The sequence below is a fragment of the Rattus norvegicus genome, chromosome 15 (genome assembly GCF_036323735.1).
Source record: "Rattus norvegicus strain BN/NHsdMcwi chromosome 15, GRCr8, whole genome shotgun sequence".
Lineage (NCBI taxonomy): Eukaryota > Metazoa > Chordata > Mammalia > Rodentia > Muridae > Rattus > Rattus norvegicus.
The window spans coordinates 30,131,307-30,151,057 of record NC_086033.1 but is presented as its reverse complement, the minus strand read 5'-3'; the positions used below and the strand labels follow the sequence as shown (position 1 = coordinate 30,151,057).

General features: G+C 41.3%; 2 gene segments (V, D, J or C); both read right to left on the bottom strand.

Moving 5' to 3' along the window:
- Positions 1–1,752: 1,752 nt before the first annotated feature.
- LOC134482047 (T cell receptor alpha variable 22-like) lies at positions 1,753–2,277 on the bottom strand. The segment is given in 2 exon segments: positions 1,753–2,048; positions 2,226–2,277. Coding segments are annotated over 2 exon segments (348 nt in total).
- Positions 2,278–8,975: 6,698 nt separating this feature from the next.
- On the bottom strand, positions 8,976–9,589 carry LOC134482046 (T-cell receptor alpha chain V region PHDS58-like). The segment is given in 2 exon segments: positions 8,976–9,289; positions 9,385–9,589. Coding segments are annotated over 2 exon segments (360 nt in total).
- Positions 9,590–19,751: the final 10,162 nt, after the last annotated feature.

The following is a 19,751-nucleotide window of genomic DNA, read 5'->3' as shown; positions in this document are numbered from 1 at the left end:
TTCAGATGATGGTTTTTGGCATGGATGCAGGATGAGGAAGATTCTTTCTCTTTTTGGGGTATTGCCACTAGGAATTTGATGATGCTTTGGTGACGATATGGACCATACAAAAGGGACATTTCCCCTCTTTTATGTGGGAGGAGGTCAAGAGGAGAAGGCATGGCTATGAGACAATTGAGAGGTGAGCATGGTCAGGGCATATGCTGTGAGATTCCTAAATAATAAACTAAAATTAATAATAATATTAAAAGTTCATTTTATATCTTGTCTAGAAAACATCTAAAATTGCTATCTGTAGTCCTCTAGCTCATTTGTTTATGAGACAAACTCTTTCAAGTCAAAGCTAATCAGGAATGGAACTAGGACAAAGCTCTATTGGATCAGTTAGGAAGCCTTTTCTGGGTACCACATTTCTGGACCATGTTTCCATGTTTAGATCTAACCTAATTCAATAGCCATATCCTACCAGGAATCTATGGTTACGGTCGGTGGTTGCTAATTGTGAACTCTCTGAGATGACTGAATCAATAATTCTTACTGCAAAGGCTATTACTCTAGTAACACCACTTGTAGCTATGCTCACAGAAATCTTACTGGCAATTAGGAATTGTTTATTGTCTAGGAAGCTCAGAAAAGTCTGTATTTTAAAGGCATGTAGTTGCAATAGGGATGGAAGCTGTCTGAATCACAAGGGGGTCAGTCAATCTGTGAAGCTCCAGAAAGAAAAGGTTTCAGCCAATCCATCGCCATTGTAGCCACTCAGCTGCAGTTGTAAAGGGAAAACAGCAATGGACAGACAATACGTGAATGCATAAGGCTGGATGGTTTCCAGTTCCTTACAGAAAGTGGCAAGGCAGGAGTTTTCAACTGTGCAATATAATCTGCCAACCCTTGGGGAAAATCAGTTGTTAAGATTACATTTAATTATTTAATTAAATAATTTGTCCAATATTGTATGTTATTGGGGAGGTTTTCACTTTTTATTTTGAAAGCACTGTTTTAATGAGGTTTTGCATGTGTATACTTAAATATATATACATAGATATACTACTTATAGATATATAATATATTATATGAAAATATATTATTATATGACATGTAAACATTTTTGTAGATCCATTGCTAAAAGCAGGACTGTGATAAAAGTTGCAAATAAGGTCTCTGTAATTTATAATTTAACTTTTGGCTTTGATTCTTTCTAAAGCAAAATATTTTTATAATACATAATTAAATGTATTATATTTTTAAAATGTAAAAACAATAGAAATGATGTTTTGATTTAATAATAAGATTTGTTTGTCTTGCCTTTTGATGACTTAATTTATTATACCTTCAGGAATTAGTACTCTTATTAACTTCATGTTGAGCAGATTAGCTGGAAGAGTTGTTGGTGCTCTCTAAACAGAGGATGGAAACCATTGCTCTCAGTTCTCATTTTGGGAAATGACCCAAATGACTCAGCACTATTTAAGAGGGGTTTATATTTTATGATAATAGCACAAGAATTTGATGAAGTGTGGTGTATATTTTAATCACTGATGTTTCTGAGTTTTTAACATTCTACAAATCAGCATCATTCAGTATGAATTTAACTGTGCGCTTCTGCAGTGAGATTTTTATTTTTCCTAATGCATTCTCTATAATTGGTGGAGATCTGATGAAGCCACAGCTGTGCAAAGCCTCCTGCAGAGTCTTCCTGTGTCAGGAGTTGCAGTCGCACACCCAGCTGCAGTTTGGGGCCAGGCTGCAGGCTCACTGGGAGCACTGTGCCTCAGCAGCACAGAAGTAGGTGCCTGAGTCCTCCAGCTGTGCAATGCTGATGTGCAGGGCGCTGTAGCGCTCCTTAGAACTGAATGTTGAGTTTAATCTCCCGTTATCCTTTGTTCCTGAAGCCAGGAAGAACAGACTGATGAGGCTGCCCCTGGGATTCTGTCGGAACCACTGCACAGTTGTAATGGTGATAGAAAAATTGCATCTCAGAACAGAACTGGTTCCCTCGTGTAGACTCAAGGCTGAAGGACTCTGCTCCACTGAATCTCCTTTCACCCCTGTTAGAAACAGAAAAAGAAATCAGAACTAAAGAGAGGTATCTACCCATATCAATCAAATACCCCATGAAACACCCACGAGGAGGAATGCACAGTAGATTTTCATCTACTTTCTCCCCCTCCACCACCGACATTTCTGGAGAATCCCTAATAGAAACTCAGCTTAGCACAACTCACAGCAAATCTGCACCCACAGAATCCCCAGCACAGCTCCCAGGTTCCTCTCCATGGCCCCTGTCCACTTGCTGGGATGTCTTCCCTCCAGCTCTGAAGGGGGTCAGTCTTGTGCCCAGACAACTTGTGCTCACAGACTACAGGTTCTCTCTGAGTCACTGAGCTCCCTCATTCATCTGAACAAGGAACTCCACCCACCTCCACCTCATGACTCTGCACTGTCATTGCTCCAGGACTGTGGAGGACATTGATGTAGAGACCAGGACACCGTGTTTCTAATGTAATGTGTAATATAAGGAGTTTGGGGGGAAATGTGTGAGAAAAGGGAATACATTAATGAAGAATCCCAGTGGGGAACCTAATGGCTCCAGTGTGTAAAGCAGAGCCTTGCAGAACCCTAGCAAGACTGTTTGACGTTTTGTTGTTCTGAATTTTTTCCAGACAATATGATCCGGTCATTGTCTCCACTCCTCCATCACGTCCAAGTTCTTTCCCACCTCCTCACCCACCTAACTCTATGCCCTTTCTTTTTTCTCTCTTTAGAAAGCAAAGAAACAGGGAAACAAATAAAAACCACTTAAAACAGAATTAAAATAAAAATAACAAGAAAGACAAACACACACACACACACACACACACAACCATAAAAACACAAGGCATGTAACCCTAAAATAGAGATGAAAGACCAGTATGACAAGAAAAAGAAAAGAAAAAAGGAAGGAAGGAAGGAAGGAAGGAAGGAAGGAAGAAAGAAAAAGAAAGAGCTCAAATTAAGAAATGTGACACAAGGACACCACTGGATTCATTCTATATTGGTCTTCTACTGCTGAGCATAGGGCCCATACTTAAGTGTGATTATTGTACCCAATTAGATAAGCCCTGATAGGACTCTTAAATTACACAATGTAACAAATCAGCGTGCAATGTGCTACACAAAATGAAAATAATTTCTTGCAATTAAAATATTCTTATGCATAGAAAATGTTTCCAACACAGTTTTAAGAAAAACAAGGCATGTCTGTGTTTTCACCTTGATTTATTTTCTAACTCTTGACTTCTTTTGCTGTGCTCATTAGGAAAACACAACTGATTCAGAACAGGCTACAGACGACTGGTCAGATTAAGTAAGGCCCTCTCCCTTCTAGTTTTTCATACATTAAATTGACCAACTTTCTGTTCAAGAAGTAGCTATTTTTTGTTCTAATTTAGAACATACATTACATTTATTACATATGATATAAAAGATATTGCACTAATGTCTAGTTCTTTGATTTTATGAAATTTTAGGTATAAAACTAAAAAATAGAAAGCAGTGGAGATTTTTTCTCTTGTGCGCCCATCCTCATAATAGAGGAGTTTCTATTTTGTTTAAATCTGTTCAGAGATTTGTCCTTTAAACAGGCTCTAGCTATCTCTGCTTTCATACAGAATGACCAAGTGCTAATGGCTGTAGTGCTAGGTAGCTACACTCCATCATCCCTACTCCTTTCTTTGTGAGTGGATTGCCTTATGTCCTTATGTCACGTCTCAGTGCTTCAAACCTCAGGGAAACTTAAGAAAAAGTAATTTCTAGGAACCCTGCAGTGTCCCCTAGTGAACCCACACAACCAACAAAGTCACTTCAGACCATCCTCACAAGCCTCATTACATCAGCCCTTTGCATCCTGGTGAAGGAAATGCAGAAGTCAGAAGACAAGGGTGTCTAAAGTACTCAATAGAAGAAATAAAAATGGCTAAAAGACATCTGAAATTTTTTCATCAGCCTTAGCAACCAGGGCAATGCAATTTAAACAACTTTGAAGTTTCATCTCACTCAAGTAAAAAATACAAAGTAAAACAACTGATAGCAATTTCTAGTGGTAGCTACGGGGAAAGGAACCCACATTCATTACTGGAGGAGGTGAAGCTACTCTGGATATTAGTGTGAAAAATCTTCAAACATCTAAAGATAACTGTACCACATGACCTACCAGTGCCACCTCTTGGTATATGTCCAAAGAATGCTACCTCCCACTCCAGATACTTGCTTAGCTGTGTTCTATGCTGTTCTATTCACAGTATGTTGGGAATGGAAACACCCTAATGTGCTTCAACTAGTGAGCATAATGAAAATGTGGTATCTATATGTAATGGGATGTTCGTCAATGTAAAGAAAAATGGCATCATACAGTTTGCAGGAAGATCGATGGAATTAGAAATGATTGTAATGAATGACTTGACCAAGGCTTGGAAAGACAATGGCTGCACATTCTGCCACTGAATTCCTAACTCCATAGGAAAAGGTAGAGGTTCCTAGCTCCAAATTTTCAAATAAAGTATATGACCTGGTGTAACCACAGAGACCAGAAAGGTACAAGGGATCATGTGTTTGGGGAGAAGCACTAGAGTAAGAAAGAGCAGGACAAGGAAAATTTAATGGTAGAAATAGGAAAAACGAAGGCAGGAGAGTTGGGAAAGGAAAGGATGTCAACACAGAATGAGAAGGAGAAAGATGAAATAACAATAACCATGCCTTTAAAAAGAAACATAAGGATCTTGGGACTGAACTGAACTGATCCAACATCTCCCTGCACTCAAATCCTTTGGGGGAGATTGCTGAACACCCAGAAGTGCAGACAATCCTGAGACCACATGACAGACTGCCTCTTCTGCCCACATCTGCCCACATCTCTGGCCCAAGATGAAACTGCATAGCGCCTCTGAATACAGGAGTATAGGATCAGTCAGCAGCAGAAACCTGCTGGTGTTGGGAGCGATGCCCTTGAAGCCCTCCATTATTGATGTTATTATTATGGTTAGAATTAAGTATGACTGGGTTCATGGAAAATCCCCAGCCAGCTGAAGAAGACTAATACAAATCTGGTGGTCAAGATGAATAATAATATGATAAATTCTCTTGCTGAGAAATACATCTGACATCAAGACGCCCAATGTGATGACTTGTAACCTTTCTGAAAAACCGACATCCTGCTGACTAATATGACAAACATGTTAACTTTCTGACATTCTATCAACATCAGCCCATTCCCCGACCATATAAATATTGTGTCCTTGGCCTGTGTAAATGTGTCACACTACCCCCTCCCTCTGTTACCCTTGTTATAGTATAAATTCAGCCTTGGGAAAAATAAAATTGTCACCTTGATCAGACTCTTGTCTTGGCATCCTTCTTCCTGTCTCCTGTCCCCTATTCTCTTCCAGGTACCCAGCACCCTCACTGACATGCTGGGTCAAGCCTGGGTCCAGAACTGAACTGAACTGAACTGGTCACACAGCTCCCCTCACCCAAACCCCGTTGGGGGGGGGGGTGCTGGACCCTAAGAAGTGCAGACACTCTGAGAATTCAGAGTAGGCTACTCTCTGCCCACATTCCCGATCCAAGAGGAAATCGTCTAGTCTGTTCCCAAATCCGATTGAAAGAAAACAGGTCTACAGGAGTGCTGACACACAGGACTACAGGAAGGTCAAGCCACTGTCAGAGACAGCTAGACAAGCTAACGCCAGAGACAACCTGATGACGAGAGGCAAGCCCAGGAACCTAAGCAACAGAAACCAAGACTACTTGGCACCGTCAGAGCACATTTCTCCCATCAAAGCAAATACTGGATATCCAAACAAACTGGAAAAGCAAGATTTAGGTATAAAATCACATTTTATGATGATAACAGAGGACTTTAAGAAGGATACAAATAACTCCCTTAAAGAAATACAAGACAACACAAGTAAAGAAGTAGAAGCCCTTAAAGAGGAAGCAGAAAGATCTCTTAAAGAATTACAGGAAAAAAACAACCAAACAGGAGAAGGAAATGAACAAAACCACCCAGGATTTAAAAATGGAAATAGAAACAATAAAGAAGCACAAAGGGAGACAACCCTGGAGATAGAATACCTAAAGAAGAGATCAGGATTCATAGATGCAAGCATCACACACAAAATACAAGAGATAAGAGAGAGAATCTCAGGGGCAGAAGATACCATACAAAACATTGACACAACCATCAAAGATAATGTAAAACATAAAAGGCTCCTAGCCAAAAACATCCAGGAAATACAGGACACAAAGAGAAGATCAAACCTGACTAATAGGGATAGAAGAGAGTGAAGATTCCCAATTTAAAGGTCTAGTAAATATAATTTGGTAACTAAGTAAAATTATCCATCCTATATAGATATATTTAGAGTTCTTTATCTAAATATATTTTATCCTAACTAGCATTACCATGGTAAGATCTTCTTAGACCTAGATCATCATCTTAAATCCTAAACAACTTAAGCTTATAGTAAGACTATAACTATATAGTCTTCAATCTCATCAGAGACCTGAGGAATAAAATTTTCCTGGGTAGGCAGGGACTCAGCTTCCAAATATTATACAAATGGCAGAGACAAGCAGACTGGCTGGACAGTCCCCACAACAATTGTGTCTCCACAATGTTGGAGTACCCATTTTCTGCCTCAGTATATCTGACAGATGTTTTATGAAGCAGGGATTATGAAGGAGTTGCCTTCCCTGTAATGGTAGAGCTTGAGAAGCCACTTCCCTGCATCCATATTTTTTTGGACAGATTTTAGTCTGTAGATAAGATTAGAACATTTTTTTGTCCAGTGCTGAGCTTGCCACAAATTAAGTATGTAGGGTATATGCAATCACATGTGTGTATGTATGTATGTACGTACGTATGTATGTATGTGCATGTTCATGTGTACATGTAGAGACTAGCGAAAAACCTTGCATATTGTTTCTCATATTCTGAAGAGGTAGGTGTGTGTGTGTGTGTGTGTGTGTGTGTGTGTGTGTGTGTGTGTGTCTGTGTCTGTGTCTGTGTCTGTGTCTGTGTCTGTTTCTGTGTCTGTGTAGCTTGTATTCCAATTGGGTCCACCAAAATTGTTTTGATGAGAGGGTCTGCCTGTAGCTTCTGGGAGTACACCCCCAGTTAATTCTGATTGGTAAATAAAGATGCCCGTAGCCAATAGCTGGGAAGGAGAGACATTGGTGTGGTTTAGGCTTCCTGGGCTTGGAACTACCAGAAGGAGGAAGGAGGACGACACGGAAGTTGCCATGGAGGGGTAATAATGTGAGGAGGGAGAAGCAGTGCCACCATATAAGGGACCAGGAGAACATGACCCAGAGGGCTGGTCAATTTGGTCAAAATCAGTCAAGATAGAACATAGAAATTAATAAGTTGTAACTCAGAGTTATTGGTAGGAGGTAGATTCTAACAGCATAGAGGATAGACAATCATCCAGCTATTGTACTGCTTAAGGCGTATTAAAATTTAAAGGCTGTTTGTGTGACTTTCATTTGGGAACATAAACCACTGAGGTAGGTATTAACTCTGTGCTCGGAATAATATAATATAATATAATATAATATAATATAATATAATAATACTATGCGTGTGCATGAATATGTTTGTTTAGCTATCCATATGTGCATATTCGTGAGGAGCTCAGATGTCAATCTTGGATGTCATTTTTCTGAGGCTATCTACCTTGTATATTTTAGACAAGCTCTCTCACTGATGCCTGGAGTTCATTATTGATGGTTGAGTATCGGGCTACAGGGATCTCTCTGTTCTTACCTCTCAGCACAGCCACCGTGCCCTACTTTTATGTGTGCGCTGCAAATCCTACTCAGGTGCTCACGGTTACATGGCGTCTACTCACTTGCATTTCTCAAGTCAAGCAACAGCTTGAGAATTCCCTCTTACTTTTCCTTTTTTCCTTTTGTTTACTCCTGAGCATTCATCCTCATAGGCTGTGTTCATAGAAGTAAAATATCTTCTTGTACAATCATCACCAGTAGAAGGAGAGGAAACTAAAGTTCTGTCCTGGAGCCAGCGAGCACTAATGTGCTAGCACTGCGACTCCTGTCTGCATTTCAGCAGGACATGGAGATGTTAGGATGAAAGAATCGATTTCTGATGTTCCCATGGTGGAATCATACACACCAGGGAGAAGACAGTGCATATAAAATATTCATAAGCTTACAAATAAAGTCACAAAAGGAATCATACTACAAATTTTCAAGTAGATTTCAAGAATTTAAGGTGACAACAACAATAGAAGAATACATTTATAACTGTGAAGATTGCTTTGGAAAAAAATACCAATGAGCTAGAATTCATTATTCTTCTCTTTTATTTTTAGTGGCTGTGAGGAATGACATAATTATGAAAGATTTCTAAGAATTCTTGGTTCTGGTAAATTTTTATATTAACTAACAAGCAACAAATTCTTTCCGAAATGGAAGTACTTAAATATTATGACCAATTCTCATCAGTACATTTAGCATTGAAAGAAGAATATACAAGGAATTCAGCATGAAAGACTGAGTAGAGAAAGCAAATTTTAGGACAAAATTTGAGGAGCGTTCCTATCATTTCTGTAAAGGCAACACATAAAATGAGAAATTAATGTCCACATTCTGGTATTCCACTATCAGCCATTTCGTCTAGTCACTCTTGAAATAATGTCCACTCAGAAAATAATTCTCATGGACAATAACACTTGTCTCCTTTATTCAAAAACAATTATCATTGAACATTAGAGAATTTTGAAAATACACAAAGGACTTCTGAGACAAAGTCAAACAGTGGATATTTTAGGTAGAAATTAGTTGAGCAAAGACAGCTGGGACTGCTCAACTTTACTTCTCTCCTCACCAAGTCCAAAGAGATGCTTCATAAACCTCAAGGATAGAAATCGTGAGTCTGAGAATCCCCTGAAATGGGTGTTTGTGTTCATCTCCCCCTACAGACTCAGACACTGTGCGCTCAGAGCACAGAAGTACACAGCCGAGTCGCTCCAGTGCACAGAGGCTTTCCGCAGGTGGAAGGAAGAGTCACTCTTGTTGAATTCAGCCTCGAAGCTATTCTCTCCTTGAACCACCGGGTCTCCTGAATAGTACCGGAGGAGCAGCTGCAGCCCCTGCTGTGGGTACTGGACATACCAGAACAGGGAAGGTGGCACAGAGGAGGAATATTTGCATCTCAGCTGCAGAGAGGCTTCTTCAGAGATAGTGACATGAACATCAGGTTGAGTCACTGACTGAGCTTGGCCATCTCCTGGAAGGGAATATTAGGTCAGTAAGTTCAGTGCAGTCTTCAGTGAGGACAGTCAGAATGCAGAGATGCAGATATCACAAGGAAGCTGTACTCACTCAGGAGAAAGTTTATCCCCAGCACCGGGAGGAGCACCAGGAACATGGTTGAGCCTTGGAACTCTCAGGAATAGGATAGGTAGGAAAATCACTGAGGAAGGCAAGAGCTTGAAAGCTCTTATGAGGAAGGGTCTGCTGGAGAGGTCTCCTGCTCAGGTAAAAACAGATGCTGCAAACAGGAGCCTGGAAAGTTTTGAATATCTGATTCTTGTCACTTGCCTTTGCTAAATACTGAGCCAACTGCAAGAAGGATGAGATGTGAGCAGGTGGAGATCTTCAAAGGAAGAAGGAACAGTAGTGAGTGCAGCAGCACCCTCTGGAGGCCACATGAGGAACCAAGGGTCTTGAGGTTCCCCATTCTGCCTCCTGTGGTGTTCCTGTTTTACAAACAAAGCAAAACTTTCACAACACATTGCTCCTTTCCTAATCTATGTTGAGGGATTAGGTTTAGCATCTGGTGGACATGGATGGCTGGTTAATTTTCCTTATGAAACCAGGTTTTGAACTAAACCCTAGACTTCAGATGCAACTGTCTCAGACTGAGTGTGGATGACTAGCACAGCCATGATGGTGAGGCTTTATGGTACAGCTATAGCCCTTGGTGGATGCCCTGCAGCACAGAGACAATGAAAAACACTCGGAGTTAGATTGCCTCTGCTGTCAATGATTGCCTCTGCTGTCAATGACAAGACAGGACTCTAGATAGGAAAGGCTGACTGCTAAAGCTAGAGGAACTACAACTATGAGACCTCTATGGCTGGTTAAGGTACTATCCTCTGGGAAAGAAACAGGATTAAAAACATTAGGTTTTTTTCTGGGTCAATGGAATGCAATGGCTCAGTGTTAATACATATGTTTTTTGACTTCAGGAACAAAAAGGAAATTCATCCCAAGGGTCTTCTCTCATCTGTTTTTTCTTGTAGTGATTGTCTTTCCTGGGGAAGAGGGGCTTTATCAATGCCAGCAATTTGTGAGTGTTTAGTCTATAAATGAACCTGTGGGGTGTGTGTGTGTGTGTGTGTGTGTGTGTGTGTGTGTGTGTTTTCCAGGTTTTTTTTTCAAATCCCCCCAAAACAAGGCAAAATTCACAAGAGTTAGAAGATAACAGTCATCTAAGAATTCAGGTTTACAAATACTTGAAGAAGATGGAAGGAGATAGAGTCACATTGAAACATGGTCAGAAAGAAGGAAACTCATCAAAAACAAAGACCAGCAATTCCTGCTGGCTTTCAGTTTACTTTGGCAATTTGCAGAACCCAGCATGTATGTGTGCATGCGTATGATTCTGGTAGTTTGAATATGCTTGGCCTAGAGAGTGGCACCTTGCTGGAGAAGGTGTGGCCTTTTTGGAGGAAGTGTGCCTTCTAGCTACCTGGAAGTCAGTTTTCTCCTAGCAGCCTACAGAAGAATATGTAGAACTCTAAACTCCTTCATTGCCAAACCTGCCTGGATGCTGCCCTGCTCCCACCTTGATGATAATGGATTGAACCTGTGAACCTGTAAGCCAGCCCCAATTAAATATTCTTATAAGACTTGCCTTGGTCATGGTGTCTCTTCACAGCGATGGAAACCCTAAATAAGACAGAAGTTGATCAACCAAAATGATGTAATTAAGACCTTAACAGGCCCATTCAGTGAGGCAAGTTTGTGCTAAATACAGCACAAGAAGTACAGAATTCTCTCCAAACATATCAACTGCATATGTAGGGAGTTGAGATACCCATTCCAACACCAGACACTGTCTGGAAACAAACATGTGATTTTGAATTAAGGAGCCAAGGAGAAAATACTCAAAATATAAACCAGCATTAGCTAAAGGCCATGGGTCACTTAAATAAGTCCAACTCAATCATGCATCCTAGCCAGATCCAAAATATATTTATGGATACTTTATCATCACCTGGTAAACAAAATTTGTAATTGAGGAGTATTTGCTGAGTAACAGTCTTCAGAATCTTTTACTTTTAGAATACAATTTAAAATTCAAGACCATGGCCTTCACCCTTTTCTCATAGTACTCTGTACCCAGATCCCTTGGGGAAGAGAGTTGGACTCTCAGAAGTGTGGACAATCCTGACAGCTCAGGTGACACCACCACTTCTGCGCATATTCCTGGCCCTAGAGGAACCCACCGGGAGCTGTCTGGGCACAGGAAGCCTGGAGCAGTCTGGGACAGGATCCTTCCAGTTTCTGCCTGCTCCCTGAGCTGACCCTGTGACCCATCTCTCTGTACCCAGACCTGGAGTGCTGACACACAGAATTACAGGAGGGTCAATCCACTGTCAGAGACAGCAAGACAAGCTAACACCAGAGAAAACTAGATGGCAAGAGGCAAGCACAGGAACCTAAGCAACAGAAACCAAGACTACTTTGTAACATCAGAACACAGTTCTCCCACAAAAGCAAATCCTGGATATTCCAACACACAGAAAAAAAAGATTTAGATTTAAAATCACATTTCATGATGATGATAGAGTACTTTGAGAAAGACATAAATAACTCCCTTAAAGAAATATAGGACAACACAAGTAAACAAATAGAAGCCCTTAAAGAGGAAACACAAAAATCCCTTAAAGAATCACAGAAAAACACAACCAAACAGTTGAAGGAATTGGACAAAACTATTCAGGATCAAAAAATGTAAATAAAAACAATAAAGAAATAATAAAGGGAGACAATTCTGGAGATAGAAAAATTAGAAAAGAGATCAGGAGTCATAGACATAAGCATCACCAACAGATTACAAAATATAGAAGAGAGAATCTCAGGGGCAGGAGATACCATAGAAAACATTAACACAATTGTCAAAGAAAATGTGAAACGAAAAAGCTCCTAACCCAAAACATCCAGAAAATGGAGGACATAATGAGAAGATCAAACCTAAGGGTAATAACTATAGAAGAGAGTGAAGATTCACAACTTAAGGGCCAGTAAATATCTTCAACAAAAGTATAGAAAAAAACTTCCTTAACCCAAAGAAAGAGATGCCCATAAACATACAAGAAGCCTACAGAAATCCAAATAGATTGGACCAGAGAAGAAATTCCTCCTGTCACATAGTAGTCAAAATACCCAATGAACAAAACAACAACAGAAAAGAATATCAAAAGCAGTAAAGGAAAAAGGTCAAGTAACATATAAAGGAAGACCTATCAAAATTACACAAGACTTCTCACCAGAGACTACAAAAGCCAGAAGATACTGGGCAGATGTCACACAGACACTAAAAGAACACAAATGCAGAGGTGGATGCTGGCAGCCAACCATTGAACTGAGAATGGGGTACCCATTGGAGGAGTTTAGAAAAAGGATTGAGGGAGCTGAAGGGGTTTGCAACCCCATAAGAACAACAATACCAACCAACCAGAGCTTCCAGGGACTAAACCACCATCCAAAGTGTACACATGGACAGAGCCATGGCTCCAGCTGCATATGTAGCAGAGGATGGCCTTGTTGTGTACCAATGAGAGGAGAAGCCCTTGGTTCTCCCAAGGATGGACCCCCCCGTGTAAGAGAATTTCAGGGCAGGGAGGTTGGAAGGGGTTGGTGGTTGAGTAGGGAGTACCCTCATAGAAGATCAGGAAAGGTGAATGGGATAGGAGGTTCATGGATGGCAACCAGGAAAGGGGATTACATTTGAAGTGTAAATAAAATATATGCAATAAAAAATTCAAGACCATGACATATCTTGTGATCACACCTCTTGGCTCTTCTTATACATGGAGTCTTTCTGTATTTCATGAAAAGTTCATCAAGTGAAGGCAGTCAGAAAGTGTGAGAATTGGGTTCCCGGTTGATAGTCTGTTTAGAAATCATCATGAGGGTTGGTCTTGTCAGAGGAGCCATGTCATTGTTGGTGAGCTTTGGAGCCAACATCTCCCTCTTTGTGGTAAGTTGAAGGCCTCAGGTACTGGTCCAGTGCCATGCCTGGTTGACTGCTACTACACTCCCTACCAGGATGTGAATCTGTAATCAAGCCCCCAGTTAAATGCTTTCTAATAGGTTGTCTTTTTTCTTATAAAGAACAACATTAACTTGGAGCTGGCTTACAGGTTCAGAGGTTCAGTCCATTACAATCAAGGTAGGAACAGGGGAGCATCTAGGCAGGCGTGATGCAGTCAGAGCTGAGAGTTCTATATCTTCATCTGAAGGCTGTTAGAGGAAGACTGACTTCCAGGCAGCTAGGATGAGGGTTTTAAGCCCATGCCCACAGTGCCACACCTACTCCAACAAGGCCACACCTCCTAATAGTACCACTTCCTGGGCTAAGCATATACAAATCAAATTCCACTCCCTGATCCCCATAGGCTTGTTCAAACACCTGAGTCTGTGGGGGCCATATCTACCTACAGCATAATAAAAAAAAACACATTTAGTCCACCTTCCAAAGTTCCCATAGTCTATAGCAGTTTCAACAATATTAAAAGTTTAAGTTCAAGGTCTCTTCTGAGATTCATCCAATCACTTAACCGTAATCCCCAAAACAAGACAGGAAACCAGCTGGGCAAACTTCAAACTCTGCCATCTCCATGTCTGATGTCAAGGTGGTCTTCAGATCTCCAGCTCCTTTATCATCTTTGTTGACTGCAACAAACTTCTTTCTCCTGGGCTGGTTCCACTCCCTGTTAGCAGCTTTCCTCAACAGATTGCCCATGAATATGGCATGTCAAACATCTTGGGGTCTCCTAGGCAACATATGATTTTCTGGGCTCCTCCAAAGGCTAAATCACTTCTCCAGCTCTGACCTCTGTAGCACTCTAAGCTCAGGTTGATCCACTCCAGTGTTGCTGCTGTTCTTGGTGATCATCCCATGGTACTGGCATCTCCAATACACTAAGGTCTTTTGCTTCACTAATAGTCTCTCATAGGCTCTCTTCATCATGCCAAGCCTCAAATCCTTTGCATGACTCCTTCAGTCCTGGGCCATCAACTGCAACTGAGTCTGAACCTTCACCAATAGCCTGCCATGACCTCTCACAGCGCTATGCCTCAGCTGCTCTTCATGACTTTAAAACCAGGAACACTTTAGTGACTCTTACATGAGCCAAATACAGCTGCAGCACAAGGTACAACCTTGGCTATCTCTGAATCACAACTTCTTCATTCTGTCAGAAGACATTTCCCAGAAGATTTCATCTCAATGATGCTGGTCTCTTCTTTTTTTTAAATTTTTTATTCAATATATTTCTTTACTTACATTTCAAAGGTTATTCCCCTTCCTGGTTTCCTATCCATAATTCCCATCCCCTCTACTCCCCCTCCCCCATACAGGTATTCCCCCCATACATCCCCCTTTCAGCCCCCCATAATCCCCTGCACTGGGGGTCCAACCTTGGGAGAACCAAGGGCTTCCTTTCCACTGGTGCCCCAACAAGGCTATTCTCTGCTACCAATGCATTTGCAGCCCTGGGTCAGTCCGTGTAGAATCTTTCAGTAGTGGTTTAGTCCGTGGAAGCCCTGGTTGGTTGGCATTGTTGTTTTTATGGTTAATAGATTGTCTTGAACATGGTCACTTCACAGTCATAGATAAGCAAGCAAGTCCAGAATTTGGGCTACATTCTCTGTTTTATGGATCAAGGAGAGGAAGAATATAAATAACTTAAGGAGTGAGCCTGAAGAAAATATTTAAAGACTAGAGTCTCTGTTCCTCATTAGGTTATGAATTAATGGAGATTTGCGAAAGATTGTAAGAGAATTTAAGCCACTGAATTTTGTAAGACATTTTCGTAGAGATAAATCCTAATCAGGGTTTTCCCAGATATGTTTCCTGCGAGAGATCTCTAGGGAGAGAACAATTATGTCAGGTAATCAAATCGTGTTTTGGTTTGTTTGTTTGTTGGTTGGTTGGTTTTTTATTTTGTTCTGTTTTTTTCTTTTCTTTTTTGCACTGATGTCTATCCTACCCTGTTAGAATATCCAGCAATTCCTAGATTTCTAGTTATCTGATCTGACATTTGTTCATGTTTTCAAGAAACCAGGTAAACATCACTCAGTGAAAGCACTTAGGCTCCCTCACAGAGCCTCCCCCTCAGCCCTCCTGCACCCTTGGTTCATGTGCAGCTTCCCCTGCCGTCTCCCTCACTGTGTCTCCACAGTACAGTAGTACAGGGCAGAGTCTGACAGCTGTGCTGAGGGCTTCTGCAGTCGGAAGGAGCGGCTGCTCTTATGGAGAGCGGCGTGGAACCCTGCGTGCTCGGTCCTCTTGCTGTCTGTGGAGCTCCTCAGGAGTAGCCGAGGGGCTTCACTGAGATATTGCACATACCAGAACAGGGTAGGAGCTGAGTAAGTAGTCTGATAGGTGCAGTTCAGCATCACAGGCGACCCCTCTGTGAGAGTGACCAGGCCTTCTGTCTGGGTCACTGAGTCTCCATTGCTCCTCCCTGAAAATAAATAATAAAAAATGAACAAATAAGTACATAAACACCTAAGTACAGAGGAATTACTTTTTTTATTTGAGAAGAAGCACTAAAGACTTCTAGAGTTGTAAGAAACAGACATCATTAACCCTTAGAGTTGAACATAACTTACTGAGCATTAGGAGGAGCACAAGAACAGAGCAGGTGTCAGGAAGCATGTTCATAGAAGAAATGACACTTGGTCCTTGAGTGCACCAAAGTCACAGGGCAAGTCCTCTGGAGGATCTCCTCAAACTCCTCCCTCAGAGACAAGGACCTCTGTCTGCACAGTGAGTCTGTCATGTTAAGTCACTACCTGAATGAGATGTTAACCACATCTGAAGAGACAGCGCCCTCTGCTGATTTCCCTCCAACCTGCACCACAGAGTTCTGGAAAACACAGTGTAAATAAACTTGGAACCACACCCAAAGAAGGTAGGTCTCAAGTCCCCATTGGATGGCTGAAATCACTAGTGTCACTGAACTATGTGTGTCCTACCGTATATAGTGTGGCGAGTGTACATGAAAGAATGTTCACACACAAATAGACTTCTGATATAATTTATGTACTTTTTGATTTTTATTAGTTCTTACAGAATATTATGCAATGAATTTTGATTATTATCCTCTGCTCCTTCCAGTCCTGAAAAGATTTATCCACTTTTGTATAACACTCCAGTTTGTGTCCCATCGTCCCATTTAAAATAAAACTCAGCAAGTTTTGTGTTATAGGCTGCACTGCCCATGTACTCTTGGATATGTGGCCTTCATTGGAAGGCAATCTTTGCACCAGGAGCTGAACCTTTAATGAAAAAAGGTGGGAATGTCCATCTTCCTTCTCTGTGATGGAATCTTTCTGGCTTGATCCTTTGCAGGACTCGTGTGTACTGTCAACCTCTGTGAATTCACATGTGCAGCTGCCCTACTATGTGCAGGAAACACTGCTTCTGTGTAGTCATCCGCCACTCTCACAGTTTGTCCACAGCCTCTTCCTCGATGACTTCTGAGCCAAGGGAGGAGAGTGTGGGATGTAGACGTTGCACATGGGGCCGAGTCAGCTACAGTCTTTTTGTCTCTGCAGCATAATGAGTTCTGTTCTCTCATAGCCTCCATGTGCTGCCAGAGGAAAGCATTAAAATTATATTTCAATTTTAAAACTATTTTTAAAAAGAAGGATAGAGAAAATTGTCCTAAATGGATTGAGTTATAACTGACATTGGAATTTTCTGTTTTTATGTCTGCACTGTAGCTGCAACTTAAAAGGAACCCATGGCTAAACCTGCACTGGAAGGCCTGTGACACAGGATGTGGATGGGGCTCCAGGCCCCATGGCAGGTTTGAGGACAGACTACAGGAGCCATTGACTAGTGTGCACTTTCGGCACAGAAGCACATGGCTGAGTCTCAATGGCTTGTGCAGAGTGAAATGCTTGGCTTTCTTATTCAGTAAAACTATCAATCTTTGGGTCTGCTTTCTTTCCATATTTGAACGAATGTCAATGAGGAGCTTAGGATGCTTCCCAGGTTCTTGCTTGTACCGAGGGAAAGAGAGCAGGGCACTGTCTACACAAGTGCAGCTGATGCGAGTACTGGTCCTCTCCTCGCCTCTCAGGATGGAGTGGAGCTGCTCTCCACCTGCTCACCTTAGCTCATCCCTATGCAGAGATGGAAATGATGGAGAAAGACTGTGAGGCCATCACTTTACAGACGTCTTCTTTTCTACAGTAGCTAGAGAAAACCTGAGTGAGATAGCATATGCCTAGATGTCTCATAGATTATTCTGTGGCCCTAGAATATTAACTCATCATACAATACAGCCACAGAAATATCAATAATGTAGGAAACATGTCTCCATTGTTCTTCCCAATTAAGGTAAAAGCCAATGTAGATCGCGATGACTAGCGGGCATGATACAGCTATCAGGGTGTTGTTCATTGTGTTTTATTTAGTTTAGTTTTGTTTTTTAGTTTTTTATTCATTTTTATTGGATATTTTCTTTACCTACATTTCAAATATTATCTCCCTTTCAGTTTCCCCTCCAGAACCCTCCCATTCTATCCCCCCACCCCCTGCATCTATGTGGGTGCTCCCCACACATCCACCCCTCCCTCCCACCCTTCCACTTGCCCTGGCTTTCCCCTACAATGGGGCATCCAGCCTTGACAGGCTTCTCCTCCAACTGATGCAGCAAGGCCATCCTCTGCTCCACATGTGCCTGGAGCCATAGGTTCATCCCTGTGTACTCTCAGGATGGTGGTTTAGTCCCTGGGAATTCTGGGGGATCTGGTGGTTGATAATGTTGTTTTTCTTATGGGATTGCAAACCATTTCAGCTCCTTCATTCCTTCCCCTAACTCCTCCATTGGGGACACCATTCTCAGTCCAATGGTTCGCTGTGAGTGTTGCCCTCTGTATTTGTCTTGCTCTGGCTGAGCCTCCCAGGTGACAGTTATAGCAGGCTCCTGTCAGCATGCACCTCTTGGCATCCCCAGTGGTGACTGGGCTTGGTGACTGCATGTAGGATGGATCCCCATGTATGGCAGTCTCTAGATGGCCTTTCCTTCAGTCTCTGCTCCAAATTGGTTGTTCATTCTTAGTAATAATTCTAGCTCTAGAGTCAACCCCTCAGCCACTGAAAAATCACCTTTGCTTCTTCCCCAAGCCTGAACCATCAACATACACCAAAGAGAATTCTCTGCATTCTCCCCAATACTTGAGATCTAATAGCACCTCGTGGTTGCATCCCTAACAAGCAAGGACTAGTGCTCTTATCCTATGAGATACTCAGACTCACAACATACAATATGTCATGTTAAATGGGTTCCTGGACTTGGAAATCCAGAAAAGTATATTTACACACTAATGTTGATAATATTTATATTTAAATCTCACATATCATAACTATTGTGTTTCACATGCAAGGTATATATGTGATATTTTCATACGTAAATGTATATATGTGACAGATGGTTGATCTGATCCTGATTTAACATTGGTATCTGATCTTGGTCTAGAAAATTGTCCATTTTATCCAGATTGTTCAGTTTTGTTGAGTATAGGCTTTTGTAGTATAATCTGATGATTTTTTGATTTTCCTTAGTTTCTTTTGTTATGTCTCCCTTTTCATTTCTGATTTTGTTAATTTGGATACAGTCTCTATGCCCTCTGGTTAGTCTGGCTAAGCGTTTATCTCTCTTTTTAATTTTTTCATTGAACCAGCTCCTGGTTTTGTTGATTCTTTGTATAGTCCATTTGTTTCTACTTGGTTGATTTCAGCCCTGAGTTTGGTTATTTCCTGCCTTTTACTCCTCTTGTGTGCATTTGCTTCTTTGTTCTAGAGCTTTGAAGTATGCTGTCAAGTTGCTAGTGAATGCTCTCTCCAGTTTCTTTTTGGAGGCAGTTGGCGCTATGAGTTTTCCTTTTAACACTGCTTTTCTTGTGTCTCATAAGTTTGGGTTTGTTGTGACTTCATTTTGATTAAGTTCTAAAAAGTCTTTAATTTCTCTCTTTATTTCTTCCTCGACTGAGTTATCATGAATAGAGCATCGTTCAGCTTCCATGTATATGTGGGCTTTCTGTCGTTTCTGTTGTTACTGAAGAGCAGTGGGGATGGAAGGCAAGCAGTGTACACAGGGTCTCTAGAGCTCCACTAAAGACAGCGTCCCAGTGTCAATCATAGGAGGTCAACATGATGCCCTCTCAAATCCAGAAACCATCCCCAATTAACAACTGCTCACAAAATAGTTTTGTCGAGAGTTTCACTTAAGACTCACTTTCACAAACCACACTGAAGAGCATGCGCAGTGGCCGATGGGCAAATTTTCAAGATGTTTTATCATAATGCTTTATCTGGTCATTGTTTAAGGGAGGCGTCATATGCTTGTACATTATATTTTCCAAGTTTGGTTTTTATGGATTCTTTATGGAGGCATGGGTATCACATGTGTGTGTGCTTCGTGTGATTTTCTTGTTAT